At 38.2% G+C, this 25,603-nt stretch overlaps 1 protein-coding gene, 1 long non-coding RNA gene and 1 pseudogene across 2 annotated transcripts; all 3 read left to right on the top strand.

Annotated features, from left to right (window-relative positions):
- The first annotated feature begins 10,733 nt into the window (after positions 1 to 10,733).
- On the top strand, positions 10,734 to 17,283 carry LOC147474414 (uncharacterized). Its single transcript, XM_086581904.1, is given in 5 exon segments — positions 10,734 to 10,941; positions 11,609 to 12,039; positions 12,298 to 13,423; positions 13,917 to 16,088; positions 16,090 to 17,283. Coding segments are annotated over 4 exon segments (4,329 nt in total). The 5' UTR covers positions 10,734 to 10,941; positions 11,609 to 11,875; the 3' UTR covers positions 16,957 to 17,283.
- A 42-nt stretch (positions 17,284 to 17,325) lies between these two features.
- On the top strand, positions 17,326 to 19,751 carry LOC147474413 (uncharacterized). The gene is made up of 3 exons (XR_015207364.1): positions 17,326 to 18,853; positions 18,987 to 19,064; positions 19,403 to 19,751. It is a non-coding gene; the product is annotated as an uncharacterized LOC147474413 (long non-coding RNA).
- A 4,794-nt stretch (positions 19,752 to 24,545) lies between these two features.
- LOC147474412 (secreted RxLR effector protein 161 pseudogene) lies at positions 24,546 to 25,079 on the top strand (annotated as a pseudogene).
- Positions 25,080 to 25,603: the final 524 nt, after the last annotated feature.

The following is a 25,603-nucleotide window of genomic DNA, read 5'->3' as shown; positions in this document are numbered from 1 at the left end:
TTTATTAGGTGTTCGCGGGGATTAGGAGATGGTTTAAGAAGGAAGGAAATGGATATTCAAAAGGACAAGTCGAGATAATAGAGTTTTCCTATTATGTAACTAGAGAAAACCTTGTTATTTACTTTTGCTTCTACACTTTGTTTCCATCCTTAGCCATATTTTTTTTTTTCTTTTCTTTGGCTTTTGACTCCCTTTTATTCTATTTTTGGAGTTTTTATTTATTTCTATTTTTTTTTCTTTTCTTTGGATGTAAACTTCTTTTCTTTATTTTATGAAGCAATTAACTAACTTTTGTTTACACCAGGTTTTTCTCTTCTTCTTTCTTCCTCATTCTATTCTCAGACTTATCTAAATTGGGTAGGTTGAATTTTTTTTTTATTTTGTTTTGTTTTGTAACGGGGTAAAAGGATTTGTGGTTTATGAAAGACTAAAGAAAGGCTCGAGGAGGCGACTAGCGGAAAATAATTCATAGGTTTGAGTTTCGGCTATATCGATCCAAAGAGGGCCTAAATTCTCGCTTAGGATATGACATAGTGATCAAGCAAGTGGGCGTGTGATTTCTCTATCCGGATTTTACTTCTCCCTTGTGTCATTTCTCAAATGTTTAATTTCATATAAGGCTTTAGGCTATATTCTCCACGAGATTTTATAGAATAAAGTACTCTAGCCTAGATTTCAGAAACTTCTTGCTAACAATCATAGATACTCATGTAATATATTTATAGATAGATGTACAGATTATTACCTACATATTAACCTAAGTTTCTAAAAATTATTCAATGCAAAAGCTACATTGAGACTTCTAGATTATTAGGAGCATAGAGAAGGAAAACAATACCACTATTCCTAAGTGTATAGCATGAACTTATTTATTTATATTTTTGAATTTTTTGAAATTTTAACTAAAAACAAGTGCATATTATACCTATCTATATCATCTAGGATGCCTTTAATTACGCGTGTTTCTATGCCCCCAAAACAAGAAGCATGTTTTGTCATCAAAGCATTTAAATAAAGAGGGTAGGAAAAATACCATTGAAGCGCGTAAAATTAGGAAACATCGCAAAACAAGGTTAGAGCATTACTAATATAGGAAATAAAAACGGCGAACTCTATACGAAGTTCTACCCATTATGGGGTTAACAAGAATGAAATTGCTTGGGATATAAGCGGACACTAACTAGAATTAAAACTTACTTTATCTCCCGCTTTACTCATCATCTTCCTCATCCTCTTCTTCTATAAAAAGTGAGGTTCCTTGGCGATCTGCCATGCCATGATAATTTCCCGGGCTTCCGCCATTTATCATCTATTATTGCTAACCTATTAAAAGCCACTTGAATTACGTGGGTGTAGGGGTGCAACCTAATGAGGTTGTATCCTCCACCCTTGCCAAATCGTTACGCGGAAAGATCGAATAATACTATTGGTGGGTCGATGCGATTGTCGACCGTAATCCAATCCGTGAAACATGTACAAAAATAGGAAAGAAACATAGCATAATACGGGGAAATTAGAACGGGCATAAGAAGGTACTTATGCCTCATGCTATGGGATCGAGCTAAACTAGACATCAAGGTTCGAGGAAGGTCATGACACATCGTCCCGTGGCTAAAAGCAAGGAAGGAAGACGCCGCAAGTGGCATCATTCACGTAAGAAAACGTCATTCCCTAAAATGTTTAGCATGATCCAAAACATAACAGTTCCTATGTTCATGGACATGCTACCAAAGCGACGTTATATTCCCTTGGTCCTCGATCACGGAAAATGCAGCGCCATCGACTCATGCAAAACTTCGTAAGTGTAGACATACATATTATCTACCCAATAGCACCATGGGTCTTGTATCAAATGGGCATAGCAAGTCCAAGAACAAATGCTAGCAAGAACACGGTAATTTCCATTGGTTCATTATCAATGTTGATGGAGAACACTTGTTCTCCATCCGGTCTCTCAAAGAAAATGCAGTTATCGTAAAAATAAGATGCTAGTGTTGGAGAATCTGATTGCATCGGGTCTTACCATGGAGCGGTTTCGATAGCGTATGTGATTGCCTCATGAAACCAAGCACCATAAGTAGTGCTTTGGAACAAATCTTGAAAGACTGTTCGGTATCAATGTAGGAGATGTCATCTCAAAATTACGCTCTGAAATAGCTGCGAATGATCCGGAAACAACCCGCAGAAAACTGGAATTTTTCTGGTCCACGGAAGTCGAGTATGGAGTCGCTCTTCTTAGAGCGAGTGTTCTAAAGATTTTGGGATTCCAGTGTTTGGCGAAGTGCACTCTTGGGCGAACAAAATTATGAAAAAATTCTGAAAATGTGCGAGGCGAAGCTCCTCGGGGAAGCCTTGGCGCTCAGGTCTTGAAAATCGGAAAATGAGACGAAACGTGGGAATCGTGGGAGTGAAAGGTGAGTGATAGAGGTTAGGTGTAGTGTGAGTTGTGATTGTAGAATGTATGAAGTTTATATAGGTTTTAAGTTGCTAAAACGGATCGGAAGTTGCCAAAATTTTTTTTACGGCGGGTTCAGGAAATACCAAAATTTCCAAACCCGAAAACGGAAACAACTCATTTTCTTGATTCTAAAACAAACCTAGCATCTTTTAGATTGAATTTATGATAGAATCTACCTATTTAATCGAGATTTCATCCTACCATGATACTTATTCATAGATATGCCTAAACGGCCATATTTTCACCTTGACTCTGCAATAAATTCTAAGACGAGTGCTAGAATAGATAACACCACCCCAAAACAATTTGGAAAGGTGGGATCAATATTAAACAACCACGCACAATGAAAATAACCGCATTATATTAAAATTTTCATTCGAAGTACATTTCACTACAAAATTCAAATTATGGAAATAAAACTTACATTAAAATAAATAACAATAATGAAACTACAAATAAAAATAGAAACATCAAACGATACTATCCCTAACCACTCCGGTACTGGTAGCGGAGGGCACCTTCCGGGGAGATGGCTCACGAAAGCTCGATCAAACCCGACACCATTCGTCTTTCGGTGACGACACTCGTGCCTCGATGGTGTGTCCTCAGAAGAAGAATCCCCGTGAGGTGGGAATCATGCAAGCATGTCGGCCGGCTGGTGAGCATCTAGCTCGGCCCTCATTTGTTCCCACCTCTCATCCTCTCTCTGGGTACGGATCTCGAAGTTATGATGGATAGTTGTTTGTCGAGTCCGGAGGTCTTCGCAGATAGTGTTGAGCGAACGCATGCCACGATGAATCACATCCATGCGTTTTGCATCTGACCAGCACCTCTCCAAGGCATCCGCATCAAAACAAGTCAAGTCCTCCTCATCCTCCAAGGCATTCTCATTTCCACCATCCTCCTCGTCCTCTACCCTATCCTCAGGCAACCTCCAAACTCGTTGGACACACTCCTTATAGATGTGAGGATTTCGGTGTAGGGTTATGTAAGACCTATCAGACGCCGGAGCTGCTCTCAACTTCAGCATGATCTTGGTTATCAACACAGGGAGAGGTGCAACGGACTTCCCTACTCCCCTAATCATGCTAAGCAAAAACTCCAACATCTGAGAACTTCATACTACGCTCACGGAGTATCCATAAAATGTGGAGGCGTTTAGACCGATGTCGCCGACCTTTTCCTTCCCGGGGCGTTGAGACCCAATCCATCGAGTTGCATTTGGTTGGTTCGAGGGATGCGGCAAAAACAATCGCGATCTCGCATTGTAGTTCCCTTCGATGCTATCCACGTTCATCAATGGCTCTACCCCATTATATTGGGACTCCTGCAGCGTGACATCGGATGGATTCTAGGCGGAATGCCTAGAATCTCGACCAACAACCCGATAGTTACTTCCTTCCTCCCTCTTCGCCACCATAACAAAATTCTAGTCCCTCCACCTCCTTTGTGTTGTAAAACCGTCGGACTAAGTCTTCGTGGTAAAAGGCTTCGGTCGAAAGTACCACAAGCTATTCAGTCTCTACTAATCATTTTCGTCACCGAAAAGCGGTATGAAGTGGTCGCCGATAAAAGCTTGCTCCGGCAAAATTCGACGTTGTTGAGCCATTTTAGTGTTTGGAATGTAGTGGGGGTTTAAATGGGATGTGGTGTTGGAATTTGAATCGACCGACTGAAGCAAACAGTGGTGGTGGTGGTGGATGGCTTGAATTTGTAAATTTTCGTGGGTTTTTGGTGATGTAAGTTGGTGGATTTGGTGGTGATTTGGTTTTAGAGGAGATTTGAATTGGATTTTTGATGGTTGGTGTGGGTTAATTTGGTTTCTTTTTAATATATTTTTTTTTAGGTTTGGAGCTTTGGTGGTCGTTAATGGTGATTTGGAAAGATGAACGGTTGTTGGGGAAAGGTAAAGGTAGCGGGAAGCGCGATTTTTTGCGGTCTTGTATTGGTGTAGAAGTGATAAGAGCCCAAATTTTGAATTTTTAACCCCTTAATAATCATACCTGCGTTATTAGACCAATTATGTGAATAATAAGTAAGAGTTAACAGAATACCGATTATGACAAAGCGTTTTATGCATTGAGGGCTTCAAAGTCCATTATGCGTGCGATTTAATGTACCATATCTTTTTAGTGGAAAAAGATAAAGGACAGCAAAAGAAACATGAATAACGTTATGCGAACTCGAAAGCCGTATCTTTGGACTTATGACCCATGGGACTTAATGGGAATTGGGCATACCTTATGTCAAAACGACCGGCTCTAAAGAACTCTTGGCAATGGTCCAAGCCTTGGACCCAAATCAGAGGAGCACCAGAAGTGGACGAAAAGTCTTCGGGAAGTCAACTAGCATGCAATTTCTTTTTTTTTTGAAGAGGCCTTTTTGAATAAGTGTAGAAAAAAGAATGGGGTTTTATGCGATATTCGGCCCCAAAACATGGCTCCAATATATATATGCACGAATTTTGGATTTGAATGTATAAAGAAGAAAAGCTTAAGTCTTTGTTAATGGTAGATTAATTTGGTAGATAGTTAGGTTAGAAAATAAATTAGATTAGTTAATTCATCTCCATTAATTTCGTCGAATTGGTCATCTGATGACCTTAGTTCTAGATCTAGTTTTTATATTAAAGTAATTAGTTTTGTTCTTGTTTTAAATTTAGTATTGAATGATTGTTCTCCCTTGAATTAGATAATAAAATAGTTGTTCTTGATTCAATTTCGATTTGTCAATTACAATTGTTAGATCTAATTTCATTTTACTACTTGTTATTCAATGCTTGGTTGTTAATTAGATTTTTGTTATTGTTTAATTTAGATTAGTTAAATTTCATAAAGTTAGAATCTTTATATTATGTTTAGTTTAGATTCAATGGGAAATGTTAGTTTAATGAATCAAGGCTAAAACCTCCATTAGAGGGTTTGATGAAGCCTTGATGAAAACTTGGTGTTTGGTTAGTATAGAATTGGTTGTAGAATCTATTCCACTCTAGAAATCTAGTATAGCAGTGTTGGGTAACTTAGGCCTTTGTTATGAGAATGGGTGATGGCGACTTCACATGCTAGTTAGTTGCACTTGGTTGTTTTAAGAAATGCCATGAACACTAGGGATTAGAACTTGGGTTTCTGCATTAAGAAGCATTGGAGAATCGAGATACAAGAATCTATCTAGGTTATTAAGTTGGATTCCAAGAGGTGGGTTCATTTTTAATGGAACAATCCTTTATCTAGATTCAAAACAAGCATATTTCCATCGGGTATTCGTGTTATAAGTTAAATTCAACGTGACTCATTTTAGTTTCATCGTAGAGGGTATAACACCCTTCGTGAAAGCCTCTCACCTTGAACTTAAAGTGATTAGTTAGAGTTTTAAGAAAACAATCCATGCTAGCTTTAAGAACTAGAAGTGGAGCGAACTTAATGTACTCCATTTAGTGCAATTAGCGAGTTTTAGGGATGGTGAAGATTTGATAATAGATAGCGTATTTGATGAACTAAAAGTACCAAGTTTAGTTTACTTACGTTTTGGATTCTAAAATAGTTCAGAGGCTCCTTTGCTTAGAAAACTATTCATTTTACATTTTATGTAGAAGTCCTTTAAAAGGCACAAACTAGCGTGTCTTTTCGCTAAGTTATGATGTGGACACTCTATAAGGAGATCGGTGAAGCGATTCAAGCCTCACGAAAATGATTCATGGGGATTTTGTCGAAAGAAATGAATCTTGGAAAGTATCTCATCCGTCTTTAGGGGTGGGTAAAAATGTTTCATAAACAATTTGAACAAGTTTAGCCCACGAGTCCGCAATTTAATTTGGGCGAGTTAACAAGAGCCTTTATCGCCTTAGGTAAGGTGAAAGGGAATACCCTTAGTTTAATTTGTTCGCACCAACCGTAGGATGGTGGAATGTTGTTAGGACTTGTTCAATCCTACGCGTGTGTGCTGATAAGGTTTTCATGGTCTAATCCATGAAAAGCGGGTAACAAATAAAAATATTTGGGGGATTCGAAATCCCCTACTTGAAGTCTGCTAGAACGATGCAAGATTTGGGGCTATCGCTCAAGGCTTTGTAGAAGTCAGAGAGAGGAGTCTCTTCGTCTTCAGGCATTATATCAGGTTGTGTGTGTGAAATAGTAGCTAGAGGTGTAGTGGGTGGTATACTAGATAGACTTGTTTGTTGACGTTGTTGTGTAATTACGTTCGGTGTTTTTGTTCGGCCAGACCTTAATCTCATACAAGGCTAAGACCAAACTTAGCTAAACACGTCAACACTCCAAACAATTACGATATACTAGTATAAACCTCTAACGGGAGATCTGCGAGGTGTGGAAGAAAGGAATACGATTGCGTCCTTGCTTAAGCTTATGAATAAGCGTCTTGTTCTGGCGTGTTTAGTGTATATAACAAGTTAGAACAACGAAAAACTTGAAAATTCAAAGTTCGAATCAAAATTGTAGAAATCCGGAAAAATCTAGCTTAAAGTGCGGCTCGCTTAGGAGTCTTCATGCGCTTCGTGTAACTTCAAGTTCGGTGATTTATGGGTCGCTTTCGATTATTCTGATCTTTTTAGGCGTAGGTGCGCTCCGTTTGGGCGCGGGTGCACTCAGTGTACTTTTTTCGCGGAACTTTTCAACGTTGAATCGGAAAACCATAGTATGAATCAAACAAGGGTGGGTGGGTGAAATAGGACTTTAAGAAAAGTACTTACACTACGAAAACAATGCGAAAGTGAAACTAAGATGGCGTGGTATGCATTTGATAAAATATAAAATTGATAGTTTACCTATGAAATGAGCGATGAACTCAAAGCGTAAGTAAACTAAAACTATCTTACGTGCCTATATTTATCAAAGTTTCTACTCTCAATCTATAAGATATAGTGGAGTAGGAAATTCGTTCCATTCCTAGTCCTTCCGATCTTTGTGTTCTCTATGTATAAGTAAACTTAACTCTAAAAAGTCTAATGAGAGATTTCTGAAATGGCAACTAGACTACAATGCAACTCTACCCACAAGATGCAACTAGTCGACTATTTAAACATTATGGGAATGCTTACGTTGATTCTATGATAATGAGTTAGAGGGGATTGATTCCACCTTAACTTCGACTTAATCCTACTAACGACGAATCGTCGTTATCCGAATGAAGCGATTATGAGAACAATGCAGTTACTCCTAATCCCTAATTTACATGGCATTTCTACCAATTCATAACTAGCATGTGAACAATTACACCCATTCTCATGGTGAACTAATCGTTTCTAGAGTGAAAAGGAAATTACGGCGACTCTACGATAATCGAATCAAACCTTCATCAAGGCTTCTCGGCCCCCCTCTAATGGAGGTTTAGCCAGAGAATCATTCTGCAATCATTTCCGATTAAATTAAAACTAAACATAATATAAAAAGAATTGAATTTTACTAATCTAAATTAAACAATACTTAAATTCTAATTAATAACTAAGAATTGAATAACAAGTAATAAATGAAATTGGATCTAACAATTGTAAATGACAAGAATCGAAATTGACAAATAGCTATTTTATTTATCAAACTAATTAAGAACAATGATTCTAAGAGTTTAATCTAAAATAAAAATTGAATATAAACTAAACTTAATTTAATTAAATAAAAACTAGATCTATAATTATCTATTGTTTTAGGTCTAACTAGATACCATTAACAAAGAGTCAAACTCTTGTTTTTATACTTTCAGATCCAAAAATCGTGCATGGGCTTGGAGCCATGTTTTGGGCTAGAGAATCAGGCCCAAAACCCAATTCTTTCAGTCCAAAAAGGTCTTTTCAGCTGCAGTTGATTTCAACAAACTTTTCGTCCACTTCTGCTCCTCTGATTGGGTTAAGGCTTAGACCATTGGAAAGATCTTTCCGAGCCGGTCATTTTGACATAAGGTAGGCCCAATTCTGAAGTCTGAGTCCAAAGATACAGCCTTTGGAAATTCTGCTGACTTTGTGTGCTATTTCTGCCCGCGTCGATTTTTCAGCTTTTGACCAGGCTTTAGAAAGGCTTTGTCTTCTTGAATCTTAGCCTTTAATCACAGAACTCTTTAGCAACCGACCTTTGCTCCTTTATCTCGCTAAAGTGGCACATTTCTGCACATAATGGACTTTGAAGCCTGAAATGCATAAAACACGTGTCGATCTAACTCTTAATTATTACTCACATAATTGGTCTAAAAGTATGATGGTTAAGGAGTTAAAACTACAGTTTTGGGCTCTTATCAACCTCTGTGGTGAACGGGGAAGTGCGGCATGTCTTGAGCATTTTCTGAACAATATGGTTTGCGTCTTTGCGTGCTGCGCTCTGGGTGATCCGTTGCGACAGCTCGTTAATCTGTTAATTAACTTCGTTGATGCCGTTCTCAGCGATGTTACCAGCTGGCTGTTGTTGAGCGTCAACTTGTGCACAAAGAGCAGCATTCTCTTGCCTGAGCAAGGAAATGCTCTCATTGGTTAAGCCTATTTGGTTTGGGAGGCCTTGAACTTGAAACCGAGGCTTGCCATGCTTGTGTGGGCTTGAGATATTTAGTTTTTGGTTTTTGGGTTGTGTGAAAATGGTGTCTCAAGTAATCGAGACCACAGACGGCGCCAATGTAAAGGCGTGATTCAGCTTTCCTTTACATACATAGTTGAATGGGAACTGGAATGGATGATAGAAGGGACCGAAGTTAAACTTTGGAGCTTAAGCGCCACGATATCTTGCTTCTCGATTACGAGGGGGAGAGAAGAAATCGGCGTAGTTTATAGGAGGGGTATTTATAGATGTTGAGATTGAATCCTTGCCCACCACGTGTAAAATGTACCACAAACGTGGGGTCTAGATTAAGGAGGCATGCGAGAACTGTCTTTATAGGTCTGCTGTGATGATGGAGATTAGTAGTGTGGGCAAGTAGCTTGCTGCAGTGGTCAGTAGCTTGTGGCAGTGATTTGTGCATGTGCATCTCTGTTCATAATTGCTTCTAGAAGGTAAAAGGCGAGTCCGTTATAGCTTTGGTTAGGTGTCTTGGCGCTAACCGTCTTTGGAAGCGTTCTCTTAGCTTGTAGACGCGATCTGGTTCTACAGGTCGGTGTGGTATTTCCATCATGTTGAGTACGCGCCTGATATTCCTGAAGGAGGATATCACTCCCTTACAAACACTAAATTAATTGTTGGATGGTTGCCGATTTAAGTGACCTTGAGAAAAGAGAAAAACAATCGTCTTTCATGGATATGGAGTGATGAAGAAAAGGGAGAAAAAACAGTGTCCGGTCTAAGGCATAATATTTTGTATCATAGCGGGGTATCACCATGCTACTCTCGCTAGCATTTCTCATCAAGAAATATCAACAATGGGATAATTTTTTGTTAATGTGTGGATATATCCGCAATATATGTAAATATAAAATAGTAAATTCCCAAACAAAACACGATAATACCATATTTTTTCCCCAATTAGATCATGCCAGCACCACACCGCAATTCATCAGCAACTTGTGGGGTTATATCAACATGTTTTGCACTAAGTTTTTGACAGTTCTCGAATTGAGAACAAATTGACATTATCGTGATTTGTTTGGGAATTTACCCACAAGAAAATAAGAGATATATCCAAGTTATATATCGAGATATAAGTGGTTGATATATATATATTTTCTACTATGCTAGCACGCTCCAATCACCAAATATCGAATTGGAAGAAGGGTTTCCACTCACTCAAACAGAATAGACAAATCAGCAAGAAAATTGGCCTTTGAAAAAACAGTCCCCATTACGTCAGCCCTTCTTCATATAGTATCCAAAGATGTCTGCCATACGCATGTGAAATGATACGTTGAAGGTACACGTACATACATACCTACCTAACATAGATGGCACTAATAGGCCCTACAAAAGAAATTTGATGACAAACATAATTAATAACCCCATTAATAATAGTAGAAAAGAAAGAAAGAAACGAAAAGCCTTTTCGTACAGAGTGGGTGTAGGTCTATAGAATAGGACAGTATGGAGAGAAATTCTCTATCTATTTTCCGTATTAAACGTGATTTACTTTTTTCTAGATACACTAGAAATGTGAATAGTAAAACAGTAAGGACAGACCCACAGTAGTCGTGGTGGTGGCATATGGGCTGTCTCATTTGACCGTTAAGGAGGGTCATTTTTCATTGTGTGTTTAGAGACTTGAAAGAGGAGTGCAGTAAGAAAAAGGAGGAATAGAGGAAAAGGTGGTGGGGGCATGGGGTGTGGTAAAAAAAAATATATATTGTACAAAATCTGCTTTTTGGTAGAGTGAGCTAGAGAGAACCTGATGCCCTTTTTGATGTGTGAGTGAGTGGTGCTCCTCTTTTCTTCACTGCCTCTTCCTTTTCTTCAATTTCAAAATCTCTCTCTCTCTCTCTACCTTGGTTTTACTTGTGGTTTTTGTACCATTTATTTAGGAGATTTTTCTTCTTCTTCTTCTTCCCTCTTGTCAACAATAACTCAAAGGTTTGTATAATTTGAATATTATTTTCATCATTTTTAGGGGTAAGATAAGATCTTTGGGTAGAGCATAAAAGATGAGCTTCTTCTTATGGGTTTTGGTTTCTAGAATTAATAAGAGATATATTATAGATCATAGATATTTTTAGCTTTTCAGATTACTGATACTATTTTTTTAACTTTTTTTCTTTTGAGGCTGCTTCCTTTTCCTTATTGGGTTTCTCTTTGGATTTGGACTATCATCCTAATCAGCATACTCTTCTTTCAACTCAAATCGATCTACTCTATTCACCGATCTGGCTAACTGATCATCTTATTTTCCTTTTGGGTGGATCGATTTTATGTTGTAGTATGGGTGGACTGTGATTCTTATTCATTCCCACACTCTTCTCACATTTTACTGTAGCACGTTCTTTTCAAATCTTTGGGTCAGTTAAATTTTATGATTTTGTTCACATAAAATCACGAACTAAAAGACTTCCGAAAGGTCTACTCAATCTAGTTTGATCCGTTGAGATTGAGTTGATTAATTCATTCAATGAGAGTACATAAAATAACGTTTTTCGTCTTTTAGTTGGGCTAGCTACAGTTGATTATTGTTTGCATTTGTTTGCTTGACTTGGATCCCTTTACTAATTATTAACTTTTCATTTTCTTCCTTGATTGATAACAGAAAGGTGATTGAGGCGGCTGATTAAGTATTCATCATCATCATCGTCTTCTTGTTCGATTCTTATAAGAGAGTTATTATTATTAGTATTATTATTATTATTATTATTAGTATATAGTCAAGGTAGTGGACTAGTGGGGTCTTTGAGTGTGCAGTGGGCTAGCTTATTAGCTTCTGGTATGCTGGAAACTCTAAGTGCGTGTTTAGAAGAAGGAAGGTCATCTTGTGACTGTTACCAAAACAGCACAAGAAGAAGTTTCTCTTCACCAGATGTTATCTGTTGAAAACCCATCACCAGATCCTCCTCCATGTTCAAGTACCAAATCTGATGATAGAGTTTTTAATAAACTTGCCTTCCAAGAGGGTTTGGAATCAGCAGATGATGATGACGATAACTACCATGAGCAGCAGCAGCTTCCCAGTTTCTCCATAAGGTAACTTATACTTTTCCTTGTCTTGAATATTTCGCTTCTAGCACTCAGATCTAGAGCTGTCTCTTGCTTAATATAGAAATTATTGCAGGACTCCATGTAACCTTTCCCTATGTAGTACCCATTTGGCTTGCTCCTTTAATTTGCTGCCTCAATCTTATGTGATTTCATGTCAAAGAAGGAAAGCAAGTGACTCTTTATGTGTGATGTTTATGTACTCCGTTCCTTGAATTTATGTGGTTTGGTTTGTTTTACTTGCAGGGATTACGTTTTAACGGCAAGGCACAAGGATATCGAGAAGAACTGGCCTTTCTCCCAACAGCTTTTGCAACTATGCTCCAAGCATGAAATCAAGGTTCTATTGCCACCATTTAAACCGCCTGATTCAATAAGAAACCGGTGCCTCAGAAAGGGAGGACCTCCTCAGTTGCATAGTAAGAAAGCCATAGTCGGCGAAGCTGCTCCTCTCCAGGCGCAAAGATCTTTCTGTAGTAGAGCAACGCCTTCATTACAGAAGCACAAGAAACAACGGCGATCATCAAACCATGCTGTGGAAGGACAGTTGACCAAAGATGCCGAATCTGAAAGAGAGTCCACTCCGGGTGACCAACTCCATTCTTCTCCACAAGAAGATAGCTCCACTTTGTCACAATCTCCTGTAGATCATCAGAACTTGCACCTTCCTAGCACACCCAAGAAGTCTGAAAGAACAGTTGAACCATCTGGTAAGAAGTGCAGATTGATAGTGAGATTGGGTCCCATATCTGATACGATCCAGAGTGAAGATATAACATCAAACACTACCACCGTATCTGACTCCATGGCTTCAAAAGTTTGCCCTGTTTGCAAGGCGTTCTCATCCACATCGAACACTACCTTGAATGCTCATATTGATCAGTGCCTTGCTGTTGAATCCACCTCTGAATTGGTCATGAACGACACTAGATCAACCAAGCATATAGCAAAACCTAGGAAAAAGAGGTCAATGGTGGATATTTATGCCACGGCCCCACGATGCACACTTGAAGAGCTTGATAGGAGGAATGGTTCAAACTGGGCAGCAGGTTCGAACTTGCCTACTGCAGAAGCCAAGACTACTAATGATGAGAAAAGGCAAAGGCTGTCAGGGGTAGATCGTGAAGGCATTAGTGATGAAAGTCCTGTGTATTTTGACTCAAATGGCGTGAAACTGAGGATCCTATCAAAGCTCTCCAATTCTTCAATGTCAACAGCAGGAGATGCACCATTGAAACTCAGAAAAGATGGTAACGAAAGCAAGGTCATTTCATTTGAGATGCAAGAGCATTCCCGACCCAAAAGTTTCAAACATCGGAAACAGAAGCCTAGGAACAGAAAATTGTGCTCTCTTGAAACAAATGAAGACGAGGTAAATCACCTGTCAACTCCTTTTTATGTGCTTTCTTACTAAGGTCGTTTGGACTTGCTCTTTATTACTAGTCTTAGCTCATAGGTCATCTTGTGTGGATGAATGCATATCTCGAAATGGTATCCTTATTTATGAAGGAAAATCATAGTAACCATTTTACTTCTTGGAGTTATTCACCGTGTTGGTTTCAAATTCATACTAAGATTAGGTTCTCTCTTTCTTTCTCGCGAACAACTTACTAGGTTCTGGACTCGTGGCTTCCTCCCGTCTTTCCTAGATCTGGGTGTTTCTTATGTTCAATCTCTTTCCTTAGAAATTGCTGTCTGAGGAGATGCTACAAATCTGTCTGTGACAGTCACTGTATAGGTTCTAACAGCTTTATGCATGTGTTTAACTTCATTTCTTTTAAAATTTTGTTTCATGGCTTGTCTAGTATACCTCTTATTTTATTTAGAGACTTTATCTATGTGCTTGCTGACTTGTTGATCATCAGATTTCTGGGGAACAAGAAATGAACCATGGGATGGGAAAAAGTTGCGGCAAAGAAGAATCTCTATCTCAACTTCTGAAAGCCCGTGATGGGATCATTCACAGTGAGTCAGGAACTTTAAGGCAGTGGGTTTGCTCGAAACGGACGGGTCGGTTGAAAAGGTTTAGTGGCACATCATCCACGACAAGGAACACTCCGATTGAGAGGGACAAAATGAACTTAGATCCTTCTCTTGGGGTCAATTCTGTTCATGCAAATCCTTCGGAAAATGTAGTTTCTTCTCCAAAATCAACACATGAAGATAGCACATTCCACGAATCCCAAGTAACCGAGTATGGTACAGATTCTCATACGAGACTTGAGAGTAGGCAGAATCCCCCAAACAGTCACAGAACCTCTTCTCGACAGGGCGGTTGTATGCTAACACTCTCTAATTTTTCAGGAATGTTCGTCTCTTCTCCTAGAAGTAAGAGAGTAGAAGTGAATGCCAGTCCCACCGAAAACTTGGAAATGTTGCCAAGAAAAATGAATCGGTTTGAAACATGTAACCGCATCTCGATGAAAGGGAAAGAACGGCTCACTGTAAGTACTGACTTGATGGTCAAACCCTCATTTTCAAAGTCGAAGTGTAAGTTGAATGGAATAAGATCTGCCTCAAAGAAACCCTGGATACATAAATCCATAACTGAAATGGATGACCAGGTAGGAACAATGCCCATGCCCTTAAATGTGGATGATCAGTATCATTGTTTGCACGGTTCTCCCAATAATCTACCTGACGGGTATCTGATAGGAGCAGTGGCTGGCGATTCAGATGGAAGAAGTAATAAAGTGAGGCCTGAGGCAGAAGGGATAATTGACCATTTGTCATTTGATGAAGATACTTTACTGACGTCCAGGTGTGTGAGTGAAGCTTCAAGAATTTCTGAACGGGAAAAATCCATTTTTAGGGATGCTTCCCTTTCAATAGCAGAAAATCATGATCTTGATGCAGATGCAACTGTTGGATCTCATGTTAGAGCCCCTTCCCGGAAATTCTGGTGTAGCATTAATACAGCAGTTAGTATTGATGGCCTAGAAACTGATGCTGAGGAGCTTCCAGTCAAGGCAGACAATGTTTCTAAAACTTTCTCAAGTCCAGCTGTCAGCTTTCCTGTTTCAGAATCAAGCAAGACAGTAGCTTTAGAATCTTGCAATTTGACCAATTCATTTGATGCTCAGCTCAACTCTATGCAATCTACTGAAAAGAGTAAAAGCTGTGTATGTGCAACCGGGAAGATGATGAACCTTATGCAACAAAACCTGCTTTATAGAGCCAATCAAGTTGGTAGGCTTATGGAAGACGCATACATAGTCCCAGATGTGAATTCTCGAGTTGTGGGAAACTTTTCTTCTGAAGGTCAATCCACAAGATGCCAAACTGATCCACCATATATCTATGCTCCACCACGTTTACTTTTGCCGAGTCCTTGGAATATGGATATTGAGAACCTTCAGGAGAACTCTTCATTAACCTCGAGCAAGACTGTGTCCAGTCTAGACTCACACACCGTTGTTAAAAGAGACTCGTCGGGATCTCCGGTTTCTGCTACCTCAACCATCTCTCAAGCTGTTTTGGAAAGATATGATTCAAAGCATTCGGAGCCAAAGTCATTTGTAGAACGTTCTGCAGCTCATAATATCATAGGCTTCTCAGATGATTCCACAGAACTTGTAGTGGGGAATGCAACCTCTTCGCCATTCATTGCAAATGCAGATGGAGCAGAAAGAATCATTTTAAATGGGGAGGAGTGTAAATCTACTACAACATCTCAAACAGAAGAATCTGTGAAATTTACAGATAACCAACCATGTTGTTGCTCAAGGAAAAGGAGCCATTCTTTTTATACTGCCCCAACCTATCAAGATTCACAATTTCTAAACCAAACAACCAGAGAATCACCTGTGATGCCTGCCAAAGGGAATCTGATGGCATACAGTACGAATATTGAACCTGAAACATATGCTAAGCCTGATTTGTTTCCAGCATCTGGAAACAGTGGTATGGTGGGTCCCATCTATGAATCACCCCGTGGTTCAGTTTCTCTACATTCATCTTCTGATGGTCTGCAGAACCTCACAAGTTATGATGATGTTAGTCCTGGTCACTCATTCTCACGAGGCTCAAGACGTTCAGTCCACTTCAACTCCTGTGTTAAGGTTAATGGGGAAGAACTTGATGGTAGTAAACAAAGATGAAAATGCATTCTTAAAACTCAGACAGCCACCACCAGGTTCTTCAAGCAATTCTGCAAGCACCAATTATATTGGATTCTCTACTGGCGGTCCGAGAGACAGGGATTGTGCTTCTTACCATAATTTGGCTCCTCAAGGTTCTGTCATCTTCAGCCAAGAATCATATGACGATCTTTCTAAAAGCTATGGAAGCTACAGTGGTTCTAAGACATGCCAAAAGCTCCTGCAACCGCTGCTTGACAATCGTAACAATATGGATATTGGAGGAGTTGATTCTTCTTCGGCACGACATGTACTCAAGAGTAGAACTAATTTGCGGGCCCAACAGAAGGGTCATATCGACAAGCTGGACTCTTGTGCCTATAACTTTGAGAGAGTGGTTACTCCGGCAGACCTCCATGACCTTAATCTCGTTTCTGCCATTCAAATGCGAGCCAATCCAAGCCGAGAGATTATAGTCATTGATGATTCTCCAGAAAGTGAAAGTGAGTTTAGCAGAATGAAAGCAACATATACAGAGAGGGTAAAGAGAAGTCAACCATCACCAGAAGGTGCTCTCGCTTCAACTTCTTCTTATCCTTATATACCGCTGCTGAGTGCCGGTTGTTGTCATACTTCGTCAAATACCTTCTCACGGAGGGAGCCACTTGAAAGGACAATTTGGGGAGAAAATGTAAGTCCTCCAAAGTGGGGAGGTACATCAAAAGGTTCAGGAGTGGCAATGCGAAATCCTTTTACGTCTGCACCAGCATCAACCTCAACATGTCGTACGAGCCAGGCAATGTATCATTCTCCGAGCTTTCTATGACCACAAAATGTTTTGAGAACCTCTTCTTTCCTTTCTCAAGGTGGGGTTTGTATCTCTGATAACCGCTGTACATTGTATACCACCGCAGCAAACAATTTAGAGCTCTGTTTACACTGTAGATTGTTAAATTATTAGGTTTGGCATCAAATTGTTCTTATGGTGTGGGCAGACGAACATCTATTTATTTCCATGTACCGAAAGTTGAGATAGATATGAACATTTTTGGCCGCTGTCTGGAAAGTTGCTGTGTTTCCCAGAATAATTTGTGAATTTGGCGATCCTTTCTTAAATTTAATACCGGTGAAGGTGTTCCGAGTTTTTATTGCATCCATAGCCTCTAAAAGGTATTTGAGCTGTTCTTTTTATCTATCATTATGTAGAATTGCCTCGTTCACTTATAATTCTGTTACATTTTACGCAGTTAAAGGTTATGACATACTGATTAATACTAACAATAGTTGGAAGACACGTAGGTCATTATAATTCTAATCTTGATTGTAGGATTGGAAGAAGCGTAGGTCAAGAGCAGAGGGGTTATTTTGTAAATATTTTTTAAGTTGTTTAATAATTTCAAACTCATAAAAGAGGAATAACTAAATAATGAAAAAAAAGAGAGTTGGGGGAGGTTCCTGAAAACTCGGGTATGTGTAGAGATAGCATGTAAGTAGTTGGCAGTGGTCATTTGATATCAGAATGTTGTTTCTTCTTCTTTTTCATTCCATGAAGCAAAGATGAATTTAGAAATAAGAAAAGAATGTACTGGTGGACAAGTGGATTTTTATCTAAACGAGTTGGACGTGCCTTTTTATCTCACTTTGGTAGAAGATTGCTGAGTTGACTATTCAAAGTTCTTTTTAACCACTTGTAAGATAGGATTTGTTTGATTCTTCCAAGTGAAAAGGATATTACAAAAGCAGATGCATCATGCATGACAAGTAAATAGTGGTAAATACCGGTTGCTAGTTCGAATTTTGAAGCAACGTCTAATATAATGGGACCTGCTGACGCTAGAGAGAGACGTGTGGGTCCATTAAACTCCATGCGCAGAGGCTGCCTTTTAGGTATGCGTAGTACACGTGTAATCTGAATGACAGCAGAAAGATTGAGTGAGTGAGTCAGTACTGCGTCTGTGTGAGCGGGGTGTGTCTGTCAATGGGTCCCAATGAATTATTTATGATTGGGGGATATCTGGTGTAGTACTTAGTCCTGAACAAGGTAAGATTGCCAAAATTTTGTTGTATTGGTTCTTGTCTGATAGTTGTCTGCTTAAATGGGAGAAAGGAAAAAAATATATAGCCGTTACTTAAGACCACCCACTCTCCTGGTGATAAGCCCGCCACCAAGGCTAGTACTACTAGTCTACTACTACATTATGCAAAATCAGAGATATTAAGAGGAGCTCGATTGTGGGACGACGATATGTCTGAATCGAAGTTCAAAAGTCCCATTCATCTAAAATTCTAAACTATTTTGTTTTAGATTTGTGGCATTAGCACAAAGACATATTTTACTTTAGAGAGAGAAAGCGTATAAATCTTGAAGTTAATTCTGGTAGATTGAAAAACTTCACTTTAAATTACGTGTATAAATCTTTTATTTTTATTTTATTTCTGCCGTGCAAGCGGTTTTTGTATTATATTTTATCCTCTCACATTACTCTCAAGCAGATTCACTGCCAGCATTAGTAAACCTGCTATAATCATTAGCCACTATTTTAACTTTTTAAGAAGTTTATTGTCCAGTGGTAGTAAACCAGATTGCGGACCCTGTATTTTACCCAAGTAAGATGCTGCTTTGTTGGCCACTTGGCATCTCCGTACTTCTAATGCTTCTTCCACCAGTTCCCATGCTTCATTTGTTTGTTGCTCGATCAATTGATGCCGAAGGGACTATAGCGGTATAGCCTTCTTTCCTAGGATCTGAAATACCTCTAGCAATGTAGAAGCAATCTTGATACTTCTATTTCCTCTACTTTTGCATAATTTCAGACCTTCGTTTATTGCTAACATCATTTGTTTTAGTTATGACAGGTTCCCTCCTTCAGCTGCGAAACGTACATGCGTTGACCTTTCATTTGGAATTTAAGCTTCCAAAAAATAGTGCACCAGGTTTGTGGAATTACTTGTTATAAAAACCTTACTTAATTTTTTTTTAATATGTATGAATTTGTTTTTGGAAAACAGGTTTTGGACTTGGTTTTGGGATTTTTTCTTACTTTACATTAGAAATAGTCAGACCACGTTTTCTTCTCTACGACTTCACACACGATCTCCTCTTTCACACTACATGATAAGTGGATCTAGAGCGTTTATCGTATTATCTTATTCTATAAGCAGATCAGTCGAACAACACAAGAAACTTTAACTTTCAACTCCGTCCTTTTACTTCTATTTGTTTACATAAACTATGGTTTTGTTTATACTGGAGTGCGTCTGAGAGTTCTTAGAATCTGTTTGAGTGTTGTCTTGCGGATCCTTAATCGTTGTATCTTAGGAGGTGTGTGCCAGAGGCCGTCAGCATTCATACCGGCGGCAATTTCACCTTCAGGGCATTGTGTTTTCATAAGCCTCGACTATTGTTGCAACTGCTTTATTATATTGGTTCTTATTAATTACTGCTGCTGGACATCATGTAACACAGTATTAGTTTTCCAACAATCTGAAGGTGAAATTTGTTTACTCTTTTACTTCGTTACTAATCGATGGAAAAACATGGAAAATTGTTTGTCAAGCCTGAAATTTTTGATGGAAAGAATTTTAAGCGTTGGCAGATGAAAATGAAGTTTTATTTGACTACTTTGAAACTTGTTGAATGGACTACTGAAAGTAGACCGATTCCTGCTGAAAATGAACATGAGCCTGCACGCTCTGAAAGACTTGAAAAATGGGTTAAGAAAGACTACTTATGTCATAATTATATGCTTGATTATTTAACTCGGAATTGTATGATGTTTATGATGTATGTGCTTCTGCTAAATTATTGTGGGATGATTTAGATAAGAAATATGCAACTAAGGATGCTGGCTCTAAGAAATATTTAGTAGCTAAGGTCCTGGAGTTTAAGATGGAGGATAACAAACCTGTGGTTTCTCAAGTTGAGAAATTGCAGATTATCATTCATGATATTATGCAAGAGGGTTACAATATCTGTAAGGGGTTTCAGGTTGCAGCTATTATTGAAAAACTCACTTCTGAACTTCGCATTGACCATGGAAGATCTCATTGTGAATCTTCGCATTGAGGAAGATAACCGTATTTCTGAAACAAAAGAAGAGACTTCTGAATTGAAGTATAAGGCTAACCTTGTTACTAGAAAGCCTGGTAGTGCTAGTTCTTCTAAGAACAAAGCCCCGTATACCCTAGACCAATAAGAAGAAACCCTTTTGGAACAAGAACAAGCAGTCCCAGCCTCAATTAAAGAAAAAGCCATATAATCTTGATATTTACTGTTATGTGTGTGGTACACGTGGTCATACTGCGGGTGACTATAAGCACAAGAAACTTCCAAATGATGGAAATAAAAATAAGGATAAGGCGCGCACAGGTCAATGTGGTTTAGGATGGCAACTTCTCTGCTGTTGTTACTGAGGTTAACCTGGTTAGCAATATGACAGACTGGTGGGTAGACACTGGAGCTACCAAACATTTTTGTGGCACTAAAAGTGCTTTCTCCACCTATACTATTGGTGGAGACGATGAGAGTCTGTTCATGGGGAATTCCTCTCTTCCAGAGTTGCTGGGAAAGGGACTGTTGTTCTGAAGTTTACTTCTAGAAATATTTTTACACTTAAAGATGTGTTGCATGTTCTTGATATTAGGAAAAACTTAGTGTCTGGTTCCATGTTGAGTAGGAAGGGTTTTAAATTTGTATTTGAGTCGGACAAGTTTGTCCTGACTAAGGGGGGATCTTTTGTGGGAAAGGGTTATCTTGATGATGGTCTGTTTAAGCTGAATGTAATTGAATATGAGATTAATAAAACTTTTATTTCTGCTTATATCGTTGACTCTTTTGATTTGTGGCATGATAGATTTGGGCATGTTAATAATGCATCTATTAAAAAGTTAATGCATATTGGTAGTATACCTAAGTCTATTGCTTTAGATAACAAGAAATGTGAAGCATGTGTATAATCAAAATATGCTAGAAAACCTTTTAAAAAGGTAGATAGAACTTCTAAAGTGTTAGCATTGATTCATACTGATTTGTGTGACCTTCATGGCAATGTTACACGTGGTGGCAATAAATATTTTGTTACTTTTATTGATGACGCTTCACGTTTCTGCTATGTTTATCTTGTGAAAAGTAAAGATAAAAGTCGATTTATCTAAATTTATATCTTTCAAAACTGAGGTTGAGAACCAACTAGAAAGGAAAATTAAGATACTCGAGATCTAACAGGGGAGGTGAATATTCTGGACCTTTTACTAAATTTTGTGAAGATAATGGTATTATACATGAAACTACTGTCCCTTATGCTCCTCAGTCTAATGAGATAGCAGAAAGGAAAAATAAGACTCTCAAAGATATGGTCAATTCAATGATCAATGTCTCAGGAGCACTTAAGAACCTGTGGGGGGAGGCATTACTCTCAGCCATGGACCAAAATATCGCCGATATATCCGATATATCGCCGATATATATCGGTATTTTGGTACACCGACATCGATATTTTCGACATATATCTACCGAATATAGAATTTTTTTTTCCGATATATATCGGAATTTCCGATATGAAACTTTATATCGCCGATATAATCGATATATATATCGGTTGACTTTTTGACCATTTTAAAATATAAATCGATATTTCCAATATATAATATTTCGATATTATATTTCCGATATATCCGATATTTTAAATAGTTTGACCGGTTACCAAAAAATAGATATATCCAAATATCCGATATATCCGATATATATCGGTTTTGGGGTACACCGATATATTTATCGATAAAGATCTTATATCCTTAATAAGATATCTTTTAAAAACACAGACAAAACTCCATATGAGATGTGAAAAAAGAAGACACCTTCTTATAAATACTTGAAAGTGTGGGGGTGTTTGTCTAAGATGTCTATTACAGTACCCAAAAGGACCAAACTTGGCCCTAAGACAATTGACTGTGTTTTTATTGGTTATGCTCAGCACAACTTACAGGTTTTTAGTTTTTAAATCTAAAAGTCAATTTATTGATGATAATACCATTATTGAATCTAGGGATGCATTCTTTTTCGAAGACAAGTTCCATTTTCTTGAGAGGTCTGAAAGAGCTTCATGGTATACTAGACATGTTCCTTGAGTTAGAGAGGATTCTCCATTAAGTGATGAATATGAACTCAGAAGGAGTAAAAGTCCCAAAATTGGAGCCTCCTTTGGATCTGATTTCCTTATTTATTTAGTAGAGGATGACCCTCAGACTGTTTCTGAGGCTATGCCCTCACCTGATGCTATATTTTGGAGAGAGGCCATTCATAGTGAGTATGATTCCATTATGACTAATCACACTTGGGAGTTAGTGACCCTACCTCCTGGTTGTAAAACTATTGGTAATAAATGGTTGTTTAGAAAGAAACTAAAGGTTGATGGATCCATAGATAAGTTTAAAGCAAGGCTTGTAGCTAAAAGCTATAAACAAAGAGTAGGAGTTGATGTTTTTTACTCCTACTCTCCTGTGATGAGAATAACTTCTATTAGAATGTTAATTGCCTTTGCTTCTTTACATAATCTTGTAATTCACCAAATGGATGTTAAAGCGACATTCTTAAATGGTGACTTAGAAGAGGAGATTTATATGGATCAGCCTAAAAACTTTGTGATAAAAAAGGCTTAAAGCAAAAAGTTTGTAGACTAAAGAAATGTGTTTATGGTCTAAAATAAGCTCCCAAGCAGTGGCATGAAAAATTTGATTATGTAAAGACTTCTAATGGTTATATTATTAATGAGGCAGATAAATGCATATAATGCAAGTTTGAGAAACAAACTGGTGTTATTATTTGTTTATATGTGGATGATATGTTAATCATCGATACCAGCTTAGAAGTAGTCAATAAGACTAAACTTTTCTTGGAAAAGCACTTTGACATGAAAGATTTGGGTGTTGCTTATGTTATTCTTGGTATAAAAATCATTAATAGGTCAGATGGTATTACTTTGACCCAATCTCATATGTGGAGAATGTGCTTAGAAAGTTTAATCAAGTTGACTGTATACCTGCCAAAACACCATATGATTCTAGTAAACACTTGAGAAAGAATACTGGACCTGGTGTATCTCCTTTAGAATATTCTAGAGTAATAGGCAGTCTCATGTAGGGGTGGGAATTTGGCCCTAACGACCCTAACCCGGCCCTGACCGACCTGACCCTAAGCCCTATAAAGCCCTCACAGAGTTTAGGGCCGGCCCGCCCTACCCTAATGCCTTCTAGGGCAGGGCTAGGGTTAAGATTCTAAAACATAGGCCCGACCCTAATTCAGCCCTCATTAGCCCGACCCTAACCAAGCCCTAACCGGCCCTGTTTCACACTTTCACTATAAATACACATACCATAATTGTCCAACTCTTTGTTAAATATTTTCAATTAAAATAACATTGTCCTTTGTAATTTATCACTTACACCCAAGGGTACTTCCATTAACTTGTCTTATATAACAAAAAACTTGTCAACTTAACAGCCATGAAGAACAATGAGCACTAGCCTAATAAAAAATAAGACTTTATTCCTTTGATCATCAAGTCAAAGTCCATAACTTATTATTCTCAATTTCTTTTCTCACTTATTTCTTATAAATTATATTTTTATTCACATCCAAGCCAAGTCTAAAACTAAAGATTTCCTTCCACACCATTAAAGCAAAATACAGAGTAGACATTTGTAACATAGAAACCAAAAACAACCTTTGTCGAGGAAAAATGACATTTGTAATCTCAAACCTTTATCCATCACTTGTTCAAAAGCCAATATTTTCATTTCCATATACAAAGCTTGAATCACTTTTAAATTAGAAGAAAGGTAATATTATATTTGTTTGAATCTATTATAGAAATAATTTATGATATTACAAATAGTTTAACAACTTCCATGACCTTTAACCAAAACTATTATGTTTCTTCTTTATATCTATTACTTCTTCCTTTAAAATGATAATATAATTATTTGTCTATGTATTTCAATTTAAAATATAATTTTAGTGAGGTTTGAGTACAAGGAAGAACAAATTCGAACTCTCGATGTACTTGAGTTCATTAGATTGTGGATGTGCATTTTTAATTTTTGGACTTATACTGATTATTACTAGATTGGTTGGACTTTGAGTTTGTAGATTATTGTACATTTTTGTAATATAAATGAGTTTTAAAACTGATGTAGTAAAAAATATATATATATATATATATATATAGGGCCGCCCTAAAGCCTTTAAAAGAGGGCTTAGGGCTTAGGGGGAGGTTTAGACTTGAGGTTTAGACTTGTGACCGGCCTCTATGCCGATATCTTGACTTTAGGAGCCGGGAACCCGCCCTAATATTTGAAGGGCTTTAAATGTTTAGGGCCGGGCTAGCCCGACCCGTCCCATTGTCCACCCCTAGTCTCATGTATCTTATGAACTGTACTAGACCAGATATTGCCTACGCGGTAGGCATACTAAGCAGATACACTATTAATCCCATCTCTGAGCATTGGGAAGCTCTTATTAGAGTTTTGAGGTATCTGAAATGTACTTCAGATTTTGGTGTTCATTATGGCAGATATCTAGTTGTATTAGAGGGGTATAGCAATGCTAACTGGATTGTTGATTCTACGGAATCAAAGTCCACAAGTGGGTATGTATTTACCTTAGCAGGAGGTGCAGTGTCTTGGAAATCTACCAAGCAAACTTGTATTGCTCGTTCCACTATGGAATCTGAGTTTATAGTTTTAGATAAAGCTTGTGAGGAGGCAAAGTGGCTCAGGAACTTGTTGTTGGATATCCCTATTTGGCCTAAGCCTGTTCCACCTGTTTCTATTCACTGTGATAGCCAAACAGCTATTATGAGGGCCCAAAATATTTCCTATAATGGAAAGTCTCGACATATATGTCGTAGACATAACATTGTGCGACAGATGTTATTGGGTGGGATCATATAGCTATTGACTTTGTGAGGTCAAAAGATAACATAACTGATTTACTAATTAAAGGCCTAGCTAGAGAGCTTGTCTTTAGTACATCGAGGGGATGGGGTTAAAGTCTATTAAAGACTGAAGCCTATTTGTTAAAATCACCGATAACTGTCACCCAACCTTAGTGAATGGAGATCCCATAAACAAGGTTCAATAGGAAAACAAGTTATTCGAGTGATTTGTAGGGGTACTACAACCTAGAGTGAAAACTCTGTACCCATCCCTATGATGTAGTAGTACCTTCTGTATCTTCTTAAGGATGAGTTTTAACTCTTAATGTTTTCTATAGCTGGGATCCAGTGGGGTGTAGTGATACAGTAGACTCCTGATAGAAGCACCTATATAAGTGAGGAAGTGGAGCTGCTTCTTATGGGAACTGGATAGGCTAGTCCCTAGTAGCACTTATGAAACCTGAGAAGCTCATGGCCGTTACGAGCACAACCGAGGAACTCTATGATAATTTTTGAAAGTTATGTGAGTTAACTGTTGAC

Source organism: Coptis chinensis, chromosome 9 (assembly GCF_015680905.1).
Source record: "Coptis chinensis isolate HL-2020 chromosome 9, ASM1568090v1, whole genome shotgun sequence".
Classification (NCBI taxonomy): Eukaryota; Viridiplantae; Streptophyta; class Magnoliopsida; order Ranunculales; family Ranunculaceae; genus Coptis; species Coptis chinensis.
Note: the sequence above shows the minus strand (reverse complement) of the source record. Positions and strands in the feature narration are given on the sequence as shown.